This window comes from Leptinotarsa decemlineata, unplaced genomic scaffold (assembly GCF_025532065.1).
Source record: "Leptinotarsa decemlineata unplaced genomic scaffold, Ldec_3_MD MMD2_tig00000133_RagTag_RagTag, whole genome shotgun sequence".
NCBI lineage: Eukaryota > Metazoa > Arthropoda > Insecta > Coleoptera > Chrysomelidae > Leptinotarsa > Leptinotarsa decemlineata.
In genome coordinates this window covers 3,973,938-3,990,620 of record NW_027412542.1, presented here as the reverse complement: position 1 = coordinate 3,990,620, position 16,683 = coordinate 3,973,938, and the positions used below count along the sequence as shown (strand labels likewise).

Here is a 16,683-nt window from a genome sequence, read left to right as displayed (position 1 = left end):
GAGGCATGATTACGGTGTTGCTTTTGGACAAAAAATTACGAACAAGCAATGACGAGTGAGCAGGTGCATTATCGTGATGCAAAAACCATTGTTTTTCCACAATACCGTGCTTTTTCAGTCTTGGCTCCCCTGGACTCTTCAATTGGGACGATTGGAGTTTGGTTTCGATGCTATAACCATAATTCCATGATTCGCCACTAGTTATAACCCTTTTAGGCATATCTAGATCGCCGTTGACGTCATTCAACAATTCCCGAGCGACGCTTATGCAACGGGTTTTTTGGTCAAAATTCAACAATTTTGGAACGAACTCTACTGTCACACGCTTCATGAATTTCCGAAAAAAATTGCATGGCCTGAGCCAAACGATATGCCGACCCCCTCAGCTACTTTTCCAATAGTGATTCGACGATTCTTCATAAAAAAATTCTCCACTTTCGCAACATTTTCATCGGATGTTAATGTGCTGGGGCGTACAGGGCGATGGTTGTCATTCACATCTTCTGGACATTCTGTGGAAAGCTTGTACCACTTGTAAACATTGTTATGACTCAGAGTACAATCACCGTATGCCACTGTCAACACTTCAAGTGTTTTTTTAACACTTTATTTCATTTTTTACACAAAATTTGATGCAAATTCTTTGATCCAATTTATTCGATAGCAGAAAATCGCCGAACACGCAAAACACTTCTAACTTCTATGACCCTCATCAATAAACTATGCTAAATAGCTGAAACTGTGAACGTATGTTCGAGACGGGTGCACTAACATAAAAAAATCGATAACTGAATCTACGTTTTTTGTTAAGAACAAAACACAAGCACTACACGAAAATCCTTAAGATAATTCAAGAGCGGTGCCTTTGCGAAAGTAGCGATTCACATTGGATTTGAATCTCTGGCATTCCACATAAACGCAGTTCTCCAGATAAAAGAGTTCTTAAACAGTGAAGTTCGTGGTGTAATGAGTTGAACCTCACCGCTCTCGGTGTAATCAAATGTTCCAAGTCACTTGAACACTTTCCGTGAAAGTATCTATAAAAGGGAGACAAATCTCCAACCTTTCTTCGATGTTCCAGACTATTAAGGTTGCACGTAACGTAACGTCTTTTCTGGACGGAATCCAGCAACTTCAGGGTATGTTTGGGGGCAGAGCTCCATACATGAGAACAATACTCCAAAGAATATCTGATCGGATCTTTATAAAGCATCAAAAGTTGCTGAGGTGTTCTGGTTCGGAACAGTGAGCAGCCTTTGCAATTCCAGCGACATGATTGTGCCAAGACATATTCGTGTCCATTTCAACCCCCAACAAACTTATCGAAGCAGAAAGCGGAATTGTCTGACCTGACATTATTATATCCGTTCCGGAGACATTTATCTTCTTGGATAAAACCGGTGCCTGAGTTTTTGTGGCATTGAAATGAACCTGGTTACTTTCACTCCAATTCGAAATCACCTCTAGATCCTCATTAAGATATGCAACCTCCTGTGCCTCCGTAGCCGATGTCCTGGAGTCCAAATGGAATAACGAACCAAGTGTGATGTCGTCAGCAAAGCAATATATTGTAGTTGTTTTCTGATAGGCATCAGCCCATTCAACTTACTGTGTAGGTATATTCGAGACTGGGTTGAACGTTCAAAGTTCATTTCTTTAGATTTGTTTACTGCCAGTCTTCAAGCATAGCCCACAAATATACAAAATGATTAAAAATATTCCCAATTTTTATCAAATTTCACTATTGAACTTAATTGATGATATCTACTTATCTCTGTAATCAAATTTGTCAATATGCGAGTTTCTTTATTTCATTATAACGTACCACAAAAATACCATCACTTTTTCTGTGAACAGCGAAAGCATGTTGTTTCAGTGTACATTAAGAGGAAATAGTTGAAATCAACCAAACCTTTTTCTCCGTGTATATCGAGGTGGTATACACATCATATTCAAGGTTACGAATTTTTAGCCATCGAACATCAAAGGCGGCATCAAAGTTTTCGCATCTGTATTTAATCTGTGTCTATTCTTGTGATGCACTGTTTGGAACCTTTGGTGTAGTAATGAATATTACTTGAGTTTTATCCCAACACCAAACCGTTATTTCAACACCTCGACACGTGTTTCGATCACCAAGTGATCATCTTCAAGATAAAGATTAAAAGTGTTTCAATCTTCCTCTTGAAGATGATCCCTTGGTGATCGAAACACGTGTCGAAATGTTAAAATAACGGTTTGATGTTGGGATAAAACTTCAGTGATATTCATTCATATCAATTTTATAACAGACCTCGTACATCTTGAAAAAACTAGAAAACATATAAATTAAGAATTCACTTTTGAACAATTCACATCTTGTATTCGAGAATAATAATTATACTGTATCTTTTACTTCAAAAATGTTGTCACAATGCATTCATACACTACACTTTTCTCTTACTTTCTATTTTACCTTAACGACAGTTCTGTAGGTATGTGTGCTCAATATTATTCGTAACAAAACCCTGTTTTTTATTGATATTGGCATTCTGCTGTTATATGTGAAGTGCGCTACTTTTTTTAAAAATGGGTGTATGAATGACCCAATTTATCAACTTTTGGTCCATATTATTAAAGCAAAAATAAATAATAACGGTTTGGTGTTAGGAATCACACGTTGAAAGGTAAGACCTCGTTAATCCTTAGCTCGCACAAGTTTCGACTTCTGAGGGTTGCGACAGCTAGTTAACGGAAAAACAGATTTTGAACAGATTTTTTTTTGGTGTATAAATCAGCTATTACACTTTCGCCAATTAAAATACATGAAACTACATATATGGTGGAAAAAACAGGAGTGGTATTTTCCGCAAATAAAGCACATTTCATGTGTCATTTTCTTGAAAATTATAAAATTTTGAAAAAAAATAAATAGTTTTTATAGAAGTTTAGGAACTGAAAGACATTTTTTGAAAATTATATGAATTCTATCTAAAAACACTTTTAAAAAATACTTGTTCGATTGATGACCCATTTATTTTTAACGAATTCATATTGAACATAAAGAAAATACTTTTGTCTACTTTCTACTAAGTTCATTATTTGTTACAACCGGTTATGGTTTGTTAGACCATTCTCAAGTAACTCTCAGTTACTTGAGTATTTTCTTTATCCTATACAATAAAATATTTTTGTAATAGCTTTTTAATGTGTACAATATGTTCACAAATGTTCATATTTCCGCATAATTATGACAAATGAAACCTATAATGACTTTACTTCCACTGTCACACTAAAAATTGTTACTCAAAATTATCTACTTTTCGAATACTGGTAAAAGATTTATTACCTAATCTAATATTCCTTTGCGATAAACAGAGTTATGGTACTACTGGTTATCTCAGCAAAACTCAATGACTTTCAGATCAAAAATATTATTCAATTGTTCACTTTCAGATTATATGATAACCTCTCGGTGTTTACAAGAGAATTGAAATAACAGACATATTATCTTTGTATTTCAAAAGTAATATTCTCAAATTGCTTGATTAATATCTTGGTATGGGGTTGGAATTAGCACATAAATCATAATTCAATCATTATCTTTTTTCACAAGTTTAAAAATAAGAGAAAAAATCAGTATTTGTAACTCGAGGTCTATAATGTATTTATACCATTTTTCTTTATTCACGGAATTGCAGAAAAAATCATAAGAGAGACTGTCAAATCCAAAACCTTTTCATTTTAAATCACTCCAATATATAGGGTGAAATAAAATATGATGTTTACCCTAATATTTGAAAAAGGACCATCAAATAAGTATAACAGAATTTTTTCTTTCAAAGTTACAGCCTCTTGAATAACAAACAACTTTTTTTGAGAATGTTTGAGAATGTCCATATAGGATGATCTCCTATCACGTAGTAATGGCTACATCTATCAACTTTTTTTTGGTGGATTAACAAAATGAGTGAAAATTAAAGACCTATTCATTGAATAATTTTTTTTGGAATCATTTCAGCTATAAACCATTGGCAAATAACTTCTCTGGACTCCTGGAAGTCGTTATCTAATAATTTCAATATGTAGGAATATTTCGAATAAAATTTATAATATGAATTCAATCTCAATGATGATGAAAAAATTATGAAAAATTAATCAGACCTTAATAATGTTCATCATAACTTCAAAAATTCAGTAGAAGTGTGTGTTCGGATTGTTGTGGCAATACTTTTGAATGGAATGTAGCCAAAGTATTATTGTCTACTATTTTGTGTATAACATACGACAGTCATATATGAAATGAAGATAGCTATTGCGGACGAAGAAGATTTTTTATCATGAATAATTTTTTTCGTGAATTCATGAATTGAATAATGTTTTTCCACTTGCTATCTGTCACTCATTATTCAGACAGCTGTAACTTTGAGGGACCAATTTCTAGTAATACTTGTATTGAAACTTTTTTGTTATTTCATGTTTAAAAGATGATGTTCGAGTCATCTTAATGATTGTATAATTTTTTCAAAAACTCAGCCAAGACAAAATTTATCTTCTGGATCACCCTCTAGATATAGAATTGATTCGAAATGAAAAGCTGACTTCTTATCAATTTCAACTTGTTTCATAAATCCACAAATGAAAATTCGACTTGCCAATCCTAAAATTATGGAGGTGAGAACCTTGCCCCCTCCCCGAAGCTGATGACAACTTGAGCACCAGCACCGAGAAAATCTAACTCAACAGCATTGTCTCTCACAAAATAATTACAGCTTCACAATGGAAAAACCAATTTTCAAGGTTCTTTGGAACATTTATTTTTATACAATGATGAGGATGTAATTATTTTGTGTATAAGAGGGAATCCTACCGAATTGGTTTGTCAATAGCAGCAGAAATCAAAACAATCTGATGACCATACGGAGGAGAAAATAAAAATATCAACTGAGATTCGAGACATTTACCCAGCCCAGCTCTTCCACATTAGAATTTGATAACCTGACAAAAAACGAAGATTTTCATCTCCAATGATTTACTCTGTGAGGAAACTTGCACAAATAACTGTCAGATGTAATACAATACACGTCGAAGTATTAGCCAAGAAAACAACTTTTTTTTTATTTCATTTGGACATAACGACATTACATATCGTTGCCAACTTTTGTTTTTGTATAGTAAAAGTTGTAGTGATGATGATGCCCTCTCTCAAAAACCTTTTAATGAATAGTGATGTTTTGATTGGTGACAGCCCCTTTTAAACATATATTACAACTTTTTAACTGACTTTAAACTTATCACATGCGAAACATTGTTTGAGTATCAATGGTCAAATTTTTATAAAGAGTGTAACAGTTACTACAACTGAGAAAACTCGTGAAGCTGGTGAAAGATGTCAAAACTTTACAGGAAACTATTGGGTGTACCAAAGTCATTCTGTAAACTGAAGAAAGGAAAATAAATTAAAATACATACATGTGAGAACAACTACAGAACAAGAAGCTAATGGTCAAAGCAGTCGAAGCCGTTGACAGCAAAAAAAGTACATCCGATTAACTTGTTTTTTCTGACAAATTTCAAATATTTTTTATTTTTTCATGTTTTTCATAAACCAATATTCTGATACCAAGAACAGATGTAATGTGCTTTTTTTACCTAATCTTATTTTACAGACACATTCGAGTTTTTTTTCTTAATTTCTTAAAGCGGTGATTAAACACATCAAAGTTCATTTGGAAAATATTTTCATTTTGTAACATGTGCAAAAGAAAATTTAGCGTTTTTTCTCTCCATTTCCGGCTTTCAATACCAATAGGAAAAAATTGGAACCCAAAGAAATTACTTTTCACCTTAAAAAGCACTCAACGAAATAATTTTTGAACAGTGATAGAAGGCTTAAAGACGAACAAGAAAATCTTCCATTGGGAGCCAAGAAATGAACCAAAACATGTTTTGACCCATTACGAGCCTGAAATACGACTTTTCAAAACAATGTCCGTGCCAAACAAAAGTAAATATTTGAACCTACCTATATTTAAAAATTGCGCCTTGAAATTAAAGTGAAATAAGGTCGATTTGGCCCTAATTGGTTGAGTTGTGACCGAAACAGAATTATCTTATTCAGTGAAATAAAGTCATAATATTGTGTGAAAAATGTGTATTTTCGTCTCCCAAAGTTAAAAAAATTGCTAATTAAAAGTTAAATACAAGTATTTTTGACTTGGTACTTTAAGAGTACACCATAAGGATGATAGATAAAAAATTTTTTAATCAATACACTTTTATATATTACCCTGTATGATGTTCCTGTGAGTGATATGTGTTTTATTTCAATAACGAATTTTCAAGTATAAAATGAGTAGAAAAAAGTTATTTTTGCTTTGCTTAATTCTTCGTGAGTCTCCTATATTTTTTTATAAAAATATGTAGAACTAGAATGCCAAAGAGCTTTTTCCCCTAATAACTTCTCATATTAGCCCTTTTAATCAGTTCATCACAGTAACTTACTATTCGGACTACGATCAATGTGATTGATCAAAAAAGTTAAATACGAAGCATTTAAAAAAACAATTCAAACCATGATCATAATACCAGTATTATTGTTGACTATTCTCATGGTTAGATTTTTTATGTTTATTCATTTGTTAGTAAAATACTAATGTATGACTCAAATATCGTCATTTCACTTCAGCTCAACATTTAATATTGTGGATCCAGAATCCAATAAACACGTTCAATATCTAAGAATTTCCGTCAATGTCATGGCAAGTCCATCAATTTTCAGTAATAACAGTACGAGAATATTGATAAAGGCAAAACAAATTCGCAACAATTTACCAACTAGGTACAATCTCACTCATACATTTATGGACAGTTTAAGTAGTTCATTGGAGAATAACTTTCTATTACTCGAAAACTGAATGATTTCAATAAAGTTTAAAAATACATATTGTTCTTTATTAACCTCTTAGTTATTTTACCAAAAATAGTTTTTTGACATTCGGTCTTTTGATGTTCATGATAACATGATGGAAGGTATAAAAAATAATGAAACAACTCGAAATGAGGATAAAAAATTATATCAAGTTGTTAATAGGGAGAAGAAAAAATTAAGAAGGGAAACATTTGTTTTTTCTTGAATAGAGTTAGCATTAGAAAATATCCATTTGTATAAATGTTAGTGAAACTCAGAAATTCCAACACATTTGGTTCTATTGGTCTATACCTGAATGACTTTCAATTCCACATGACAATGGCATGACAATTTCATTTTATTTGATTAATAGGTATAAGCCTACAAATTATGGAACAAGTTATTCAAGATAATGATAATACTCTCAAATAATATGAATAACATATCATATGACATCGAACCAATTTCATTGGGATTCTTATCTGAAATCTCACACCAAAAAAATGTTTTCTTAATTTAGTTTCATGATCAGTATATGGAAAAATTATCATATAGTAACTTGGAATGATAAAAATAACTTGAAACCAATCATGATCCTTTCCAACCTATTGTATTCTCTGTAGAGTAATAGTAGTACTACCATTTACTGCTGATACTGTCTAACTTGAAACCAATCATGATCCTTTCCAACCTATTGTATTCTCTGTATAGTAATAGTAGTACTACCATTTACTGCTGATACTGTCTTATGTCTTATTGATATAAGGCAGGAATTTGTCAATTTCAAGTGTGTCGCTAGGAATAAAAAATTAATGTTACTCGGATCAAAATGACTTTTCTAAGCAAATATAAATTCTTCTTTTCATACAATGAACAATGAATTAATTAAATAATCGTGTATGGAGTTCAAAACAAATATGCTGATAAATGCTCAAACATAGCTGTAACACTAGAACCTAACCTTTCAGTCAATAAAAATTATCATTGATTTTTATAGGTTAAGCAGTTCAGATAAATATTTGTAATATCTTAGGCTGACTCAGGAAAAAGAGAATAAAATATATGATCACCTATAAAGTTTTTAACAAAAATCATGAACATGCTCTAGTTGATTCCAGAACTGAGGATGTCCAATGTCTTTTCAAGATCTCAAGGATATCAAATACATAAATATCACTTACCGAAAATTAATGTATGGTACCTGGCTGAGTTTGTATACTGAGTTAGAGTGTTCTTAAGGTATTCATAACTACTGAAATATAAAGCATGCGAGGGGCCAGCCCCCACAACCATAGCAGACATTCCTCTAACTGGCCTCAGCAGTCCCTCGTGTCGAACCATTCTTATAAGCGTCTCACCAATTCCTTCTGTGCCAGACGTCGTCAGTGACTGCATTCTGGTCTGTAGAAAGACATTTCTTTTCAGTCATAGAAAATCACTCATAACCTTAAAATCCTAGGTATTTCTCATCAGACATCTAGAGAAGATTAAACAATATTTCAATACAAGTTCAGAACTTACTTTTACAGAATCTAGAGGGTACATTACGCAATGTTCCATAACACCAGCGATCGCTCCGGCTATCATGTGCGTAGAGACATTGTCTGTTGGAAGCGTTTCATAATCGTCCGAATTCATAATAATTGTTATTTAATTCCTAACCAAAGTGTATTTTATTCGGTAATGCAATCGGCCGTTGACAACTCAAGGTATTTAAGCAGTCATCAACAAAATTTTAGGACATAAGAAGCTTCCAAACAAGATGAAAATGTCCTGAACCTGAAGTCTGGCAGAGCACTGGTATTTTATACAGTATGCTTCAGTACAAATTATAAAATTTATAAAATTCAAGTAGGTGACACGTGACACTTGACATAATGATACAAAGAGACAAAGACATCTGACATTGACTAGTTGACTTAATTGATACCTAAGTACGGCTAACATTCGATTTCGAAGAAAAAAAGAGTCGTTTATAGGTTTGCAGCAAATATTTTGAGACAAGATCCCTTATTCATTCTTCAAATACTTTTCAGTGATTTGAAGTTTCAGATGTCGTGTCAAGAAGTATAAAAAAAAGAACTATTCAAGTGACCCAGCCTTGAACGTTACGTCGCTGTTTTTAGGGTCTGGTCGAAACAACCATGATCTTGGTGTTGCGCCGTCATATTCATGAAAAAGTGGTGATATACGGAACATGGTTTCCTCAACAAGTTTTATCAAAGAGTACGAAAAACGGACCCATTTTATGAAAGGAAAGCGAATTGAAGTCTGTGATGAAGTTTTGAAAATGACCATTGTCTTTCTGGTCCACCATGTTTTTTTATAAATGATTGTAATATGGTTTGTAATATGGTTCGTAACTTGGTTTGTAGAGTCCTAAAGAAATTAATTTTAATTTTTTTGACAAAAATCAGATTGTTCCTTGTATATAATAGAGACGCCTTTACTAATTCATGGTTGATTGGTGGAGAAAACAGGACATTGATAATGGATATAGTACGTAGTACCTTGTGCCACCTAAAGCCTAAAGTATGGATGTCTCAATCCTCGCAAGTGAACATTATTGGTTTTTCTATTGCCATCTAAAGTAAGAAGAGGCAGGTCTTCACACTACTATTATTCGAGTGTCACACCAAATACAAATTATATTCAACTGAATAAAGCTCGATCTCCGATATGAAAACGATAGCAATTATTCTAAGCAATTCGATGAATGATATGTTTAGCCTAAGTGTCAGCAAAATAGTGAATGATTTGGGTTTACGAATTCAAGCACTTATTTATTAAATTGATAGTATGCCAATGAATCCACAAAATAAAATTCTTACAAATCAGAGATTGTTTCTATACTAAAAAAAGTGTAATATGCGTGAAAGTATCAGTGTATGTTATCGATATAATTGTTCAAACTGATAAAGTTTGAAATATAACGCCAACATACCTTACACATTATATATCAAATATCAGTGTTGCCAATAAAACGCCTGAAACATGTAAATCCATTTTTCCAATCCAATTCGGAAATTTCTATTTCAATCTGGGTTTTTCATATTAGAACCCAACCTAACATCTGACTTCCTCCATTATCAACATCATTCCGAGTTAAATATCGGAAAAACATAAATCCGAGTTTCAAGTCGGAAATATCGAGAAAGTAATTAGGTATGCAGATAAAAGAAACTAAAGAGTAACAGGTCAAACAAGAAAGCGCAGTCGGCGATGAGGATAAAGGAATAATAGTTGTCTGCTTTTTGGATAAGCATTTTGCAAAAAAATTGTTGCACTATCGTCACGAAACATATCTGAGGAGGCAACAATTCTTGTATGAAATACATATGTTCAACGTCGTTTGAGGTATAGTGTTTTATTCGGGGAAATGTCTACTGAGCTTAATAAAATCTTCACCTTACATAAAAATGTGGCGCCTCCTTGGTTTAGCTATCGAAGCTAAATGCAAACATTTCATAAAAAAAACTAACACGTCTATAAAAAAAATTAACTGTAGCATTGTCTATAGATTAGATAAATCTTTAGACAATGACTGAAGTAACGTTTTGACAATCTAACATGACAACTGACACTAATGACAAATATACAGAGTAACCAACTCTGAGAAAATATATATTTATGTTCTAAATGGATGATTCCAGTATCCCTGTTCAGTGTTCCCACTATAAAATTTTCGGGTCTAAATCGACTGACATTTTCTAGGCCTTCTTTGGAATAATGCAAAGTCGGAACAGATAGAATTTGTAATTTTATAGATTTCTGGGTGTTCCCGGATATATGAATCGAAGTAATAAAGTTGATATGGACAAAAATAACAAATCGTAGGGAATTTTACTCTTTAGGTTGTTCAATGGTTCGAAACCTGTCACCTATATATTTATGTTTACCTGTTGTCCAGTGTTGCCAATGAGGGGATAATTGTCCGATTTGCGGATAATTTCGAGTACTTGGGGATCCTGAAATTTTGCGGATAATTTTCGGACATTTTCGTAGTCGCGGAACTAATCCTGAACGCATTCAGAGCAACTTCACATGCGCGCATGAGCTCTTTAAAATTTGTCTAGCGCGCCGAGGAGCACCGTGAAAATTACTAAATGTTCTGTATTTTGACTGTTTTGTGATCTAACCTAACTCATCTCACTCCTACTAGTCCAACTGTCAACTGTCGATCTGTAAAATAAATACCGGAAAGGCGGGAAAATATGTTGTCTACTTTTAAATAAATTGAAGTAAGTTAATTTATTGTGAATTTTGGATCAATCTTAATAAAATCGAACTCCTAGTTCCTTATAGATTGAATTGTTTCAAAGGAGCTCGTTATAGGTGAATATCACTGAAACTGTGTTTGATTGAAGTCAAAATATAATGGATAGGTGGCTGCATAAGGTAGATTTTACTTTGCAAATTAATTTTAAAAATATTCAGCCTTTTTGTTTTTGCATATTTCAGTCTGATTCGAAGAAATATAATGATCTAGACCAAATACAAACAATCACTTCTCAAGAAGATCCTGATGGTGATGGTAATAGACAAGAGATGAATGTAAGAAGGTAAAGGCTATAAAAAGTTTTAAACGTATTAAACTGAAATGTTTTAGACTAAGAACAAGAACACATCATCTGCATCATCATCTTACGACTCCGATTCAGAGTTTATAATATTAACTATTACATATTTCAAGTTGAAGATTGACAAAAAAGTTTTTGTTTTGTCCTGTTGAAGGTAAATTTGTTACTATCTGCGTTAAAATGTATCTATTTTGAGTTTAAGACTGGCTGAATTTTTGTTTTTATTTCTTAGTTAAGAATTATGTTTTCGTTTGCTAAAACCAAAGTGATATCAAAAGATTTATTTCAAGTTGAAACTTATAAAGAAGTTTTTATTTACGTATTTCGTACACTTTTATTTACATGAATATACGGTTCTTTCGATTGCATCGAAGTGTACTAAGTGTAGCACTTTCCTACACGTGGTGTAAATTACACTCGATTGTGGTATTCGTATGCTGATTGGATTCAACGATTATGCACTAGAAAGGATGGTCCATTTTTCTATGATGGCACTAGAAAAGCGTTGAACGGAAAGTCAAATTATTCACCAAATACAGGCACGACAAAAAATTTCACCAACAGGAAGAAAAACCGCTGTCAAAAAGTATAGACAGGCCTGGTGACAGGTTACAGTGGTGATGTCAAATGATCGCTAAATTTGTCCAATATACCATGAGCCATCCTTTGTTGTATCTGCACTAATCTGCAGTTGATTCAAAATCTGGTGTGAATTACACTACACCTCACCACAGAACACCTCAGGTTACCACACTACACCTTGAAGCAATCAAAAGAACCTATAGATAGGCACAATTTTCGAAATTGGCGCGTTTTATTTGGGAAAAGTTGAAGGGGATATTTGCGGATAATGTCATTCTACTAGGGGGAGAATTGCGGATAATTTCATGATACTAGTGGGATAATTTTTATATTTGACATTGGTAACACTGCTGTTGTCACAAACATAGCATTTCAGTGTTCAGTTTGTTTTTGCCGAGTAGTTACGTTTTGATAGTGTATTCTGTGTAGGTGTTGTATATCTTTTTCCATACCATTATTATTACCAGAGGGTGCCCTATTGAAAGACAATTTATTGATTGAAGACCATTCAATTGCAGAATTCCAAAGATGGTTAGACTTTTCCTATCAGAACGATCCTGTTCTACTGAATACAATAAACAATAAGTGAATACAACAAGATTTCTTTAATACTTCGATTCATATATCCGGAAACACCTAGAAATCTATAAAATTAAAAATTCTATCTTTTCCGACTTTGAATTATTCCAAAAAAGACCTAGAAAATGTCAGTCGATTTAGATCCGAAAATTTTATAGTGGCAACACTGAATAGGGGTACTTGAATCGTCCTTTATAGGTTCGTTCTGGTTCTACGAAATTCAAGTTCTAGGACGTCAGGATCATGCGTAGTTGATATAGAGCGTTCTGGTTTTTCGAGAATAAGTTCGGATTGATGAATCCTCTGTTCTGGTTTCGAACGCAAAATGATCCTAAACTGTTTCGAACCGTCCCGAATCGTTCTTGCTCTCGAGGCTGAACTGTTAGGAACTGTTTCCGTTGCTCATGCACATTCATGTTTAAATTTGTTCGGGCTATTTTCTAGGATGTTTTTTCACATTTATTTGATTTAAATAATTGATGATTGAGGTTAGATAAGATTTGAACTGACTATAAGGATACGCTACATAACGAATGTTTTGAATACAAACTAAGTAGAGAGTGTTTTCTGTATAATTCAGTATCCATATAAAAGTATTTGTTTCGAAAGAATTTTTCTTTCGTGTAATTCAATGTTTACATGAAAGTAGCTGTTTCAGGAGGAATTTTTCTTCCAGTTTGTGTCTGAAAGTTACTTCTTTGCATGATCTACACATCTATGTATAGGTTTACTACTTTTAAAATTGATTGCTTCTTTGGAAGATGCCTACTTTTTCTTTTGTATCAAGATGGAGTAGTAGAAAGCCAAAACATTTCTTTCCCAAAAATTAATCAATCACTCCTAAAAATATAATCTTCATATATACGATAGGTGGCACAGTGGTCTCCTCAAAATTTAGGTTAGAACCAGAACAAACCTTATTATAAAGCCTGTGTAACAGGTTATCAAAAATAAGCCGACTATTGGTTAAATTTTGACCGACAGTAGTTTTTTGATGAATAACTATTTAATTGACGTATTTTGGATATACGAATTGATTTAGTATTTCCCGCTTTTACTGTGAGTTTGTCTCGAGAGGAGTTGAAACTGTTATGAATGAGTACCTATTTGGTATATCGCAAATGTGAGAAGCTGTAACAAATGAGTAAATTTTATAGTACGGTTATCTCAAATATTTCACTCAAGAGGTCGACTACTGACGGACTGACGCATTTACTCAATTTATAAAGAAGAGGAAGAGAAGAGTAAATAACTATTTTAATATGAGGTGAAGACATATTCATTTACCTACCTAGTGCAGCTGAGACCTCTCACGAAGTTCAAAGCTGCTGAAATATATTGAGATCTGTTTACCGAACAGATGGAGTTTCAAATCAGAGTGATCTGCACGTGATTTTTCACAAGTCCAGTATTGTGATCCGCCGGGAGTTCACCTTCGACCATTTTCACACAAGTAAAATGATTCTGCTTGGCATTTTTCCTCTTATTTGTGCTATATTTTCATTTTAATATCTTCAAAAATTATCAATACACATGGTGGTGCTTAAATTTTTGTGTTGATTCAAGTTTCCTGATAAAATTGAAATTGATTCTGAACATTAACTTTCTTCATAGGCAAAGAACAAGTGATCACTGCATCTGTTCGGTGAACAGGTTATACATCTTTGTATCATCTGAATATCCTATCATTTATAGGCGCTTTTCAGAGCACTCATCTAGTTATCCCACATAAGCTATATCATTTTTTCAAATCATTTTTTTCAACTTCTTCCAAACCCAACAACATTCACTATATTCGACTACAATTTATCAATTAATATATGTGATGGAATCGGTCGATACTTGATGAATACATAATTAACATTTAATATTTAACGATTATGGGAAATACCCAAATATCACAACCTTTAATCTTTTTGTTTGACTTTCCTTCGAAATAAATTTTAAGAATAATATCAGATGTTCGCATTAGCAAAATAAACAAATGTATTTATGAAATATTGAATATGTTGCAAATGGTATAAGTGGACCAGAGAGGTCCTACCCCGGCCCATCAACGAAACTAACGTTTTTTGAGAATGTATTGGAAGGAATCGTAATACTCCCATGGTATAAGCTATCCCACAAGGGAAAAGGTGAATTATCAAGGCTCAAATAATATAAAAGTAGTATATATGCTGGATCAAAATTGTCTATCTTCTTTATCAAAACATATAGGTACAAACTTCAATAAATTTTCAGTCTCAGAATATTCAGATAAGAAGTGGAAGGAATGTATTTATTTCTGAAATCATTTAATTATATGTATATATATATATTGATTGATGTAGCTGTTACTACGTGGTAGGAAATCATAATGAAGAAAATAGAAATGAAACTTTCTATGTTTTTTACCACTTTTATTTGTAACTAACGTTACTACAGTTTCGTCCTATATCGACATTTTCAAACTTATGCAATAAACTAACAATGATTCATTACATTATCCATTATATACCACCCCTGTAGGTACTTATAGAGGTACTTGGCTTGATTGAGTACCTGAATTTACAGTTTACAATGCGGATCTGAATTCTCCAACATTACATCAAGGAAAAGGAGTCGACCATCTTGTTCAATCTCTATTGTGAACTTTATTGTCGGCTCCCGCTCGTTGATATAATTCAAAAAAGCATTCAGGTTATCATGGTTTCTATACCAAACATCAAAGATATCGTCAACGTATCTCCACCAAACTTTGGGACCATTCTGGTAAGTTTCAACAAAAGATTCTTCAAAATACTCCTTATATATGTTACTAAAGATGGGAGATAAAGAGGAACGATAAGATAAGTATTGTATTTTTCCTTAACAATTTTTTTGATAGGCAAAATTGTTAAATACGACAAGTTACTGATAAATAGAAGATTTTTCTTTGTGAAAAATACTTTGATTTTTACGCAGTAACTTATCGGGGTAAACTAAAAAGTTTGCCCTTCTACACTTGTATAAAGTTCTCCATTATAATTTTTGAATTTTTCAGATTGTGGAAGGTAACAAATACCCAGAAAAGGTCGATAAAAAACAAATTTTTGTTGTTGGTTCATAATTTCATAATTTGTATTTATTCATAATACAAGAGGAAGATCAAACTAGTTTGATATTCCTCTTGAAGATGATCACTTGCTGATCGAAACACGTGTTGAGGTGTTAAAATAACGGTTTGGTGTTGGGAAAAAACTCCAGTAAAATTCATTACTACACCAAAGGTTTCAAACAGTGCATCACAAGTTCATTCTACTGTTATTATGACATTTGTTTTTTATTATTATTTATTCATATTGTGATGTTATAATATTATGTTATTGCCCCTCCTGAATCATTGTATGTTTTTTGAGATAAAAAACGTTATTATCTCCAAAGTATTTGTACTATTAAACATGCATGAAGAAGATACTTTATAGTGAAATACGTGTGGTGGTTTTGCGAACTATTTTGTGTAAATTTCGAAAAATGTTAGTAATAAAAATGTGCATGCATTTTTGACAGCTTCATCCACCTCACGCTAAATACGCGTAATACCCAATGTAATTTTATTTACAAATACAAGTTTCAGAAAAATGTTTGTGATATATGGACATCCCATTTAGAATTTTTCAGAAACCATGTTCGATAGCACTTCAATTAAAAAATACAAATTTCTTTACATATAATTATTGTCTTAAAAAAATGTTCAGTTCCTATGAAGTGGGACTCATTTCTTTCCAACAAGACATTCATCAGATGTTGAAATAATCTAAGAATTTCACCACTGCATTTTGTTGTATAATTCTTTAAATGGCAGTGTCTAAAATATACATGTTTTGATTCTTTTCCTACAACCCGGAATCACAGGGAATTCAACTAAATGACATTTCACAAATTTCCTATGTTTCTCCCACCGCCGGCAAGCGACAAATTTAGTAGAGAAGTATATGTAAGTAATAAAATTATTGTTTTGAGATCTACAAGCCCTTGTTGAAGAAAACGACGGTTGGAAGAACATCATATTTTTTCTGGATCTCCTCCTGAAAA

At 32.7% G+C, this 16,683-nt stretch overlaps 2 protein-coding genes and 1 long non-coding RNA gene across 4 annotated transcripts in view; 1 reads left to right on the top strand and 2 right to left on the bottom strand.

Moving 5' to 3' along the window:
* Positions 1-8,760, bottom strand: part of mfrn (mitochondrial iron transporter mitoferrin) — a 41,074-nt gene extending 32,314 nt beyond the window's left edge. The window contains exons 1-2 of one of the 2 annotated variants that reach the window (XM_023163499.2): positions 8,411-8,760; positions 8,071-8,290 (exon numbers count right to left, since the gene is read on the bottom strand). In XM_023163499.2, the coding sequence (XP_023019267.1) occupies positions 8,071-8,290; positions 8,411-8,527 (337 nt within the window). In that variant the 5' untranslated portion in view covers positions 8,528-8,760. The remainder of the gene's footprint in view (positions 1-8,070; positions 8,291-8,410) is intronic. The other variant, XM_074172598.1, reaches the window with a different exon arrangement.
* Positions 8,761-11,059: 2,299 nt separating this feature from the next.
* Positions 11,060-11,551, top strand: LOC141481300 (uncharacterized). The gene is made up of 3 exons (XR_012464876.1): positions 11,060-11,287; positions 11,351-11,443; positions 11,499-11,551. It is a non-coding gene; the product is annotated as an uncharacterized lncRNA (long non-coding RNA).
* Positions 11,552-14,394: 2,843 nt separating this feature from the next.
* The window catches only part of LOC111508079 (sideroflexin-3), a 36,408-nt gene continuing 34,119 nt past the window's right edge, over positions 14,395-16,683 (bottom strand). The window contains exon 8 of the mRNA XM_074172592.1: positions 14,395-16,676. Within this exon, the coding sequence (XP_074028693.1) occupies positions 16,614-16,676 (63 nt within the window). The 3' untranslated portion in view covers positions 14,395-16,613. The remainder of the gene's footprint in view (positions 16,677-16,683) is intronic.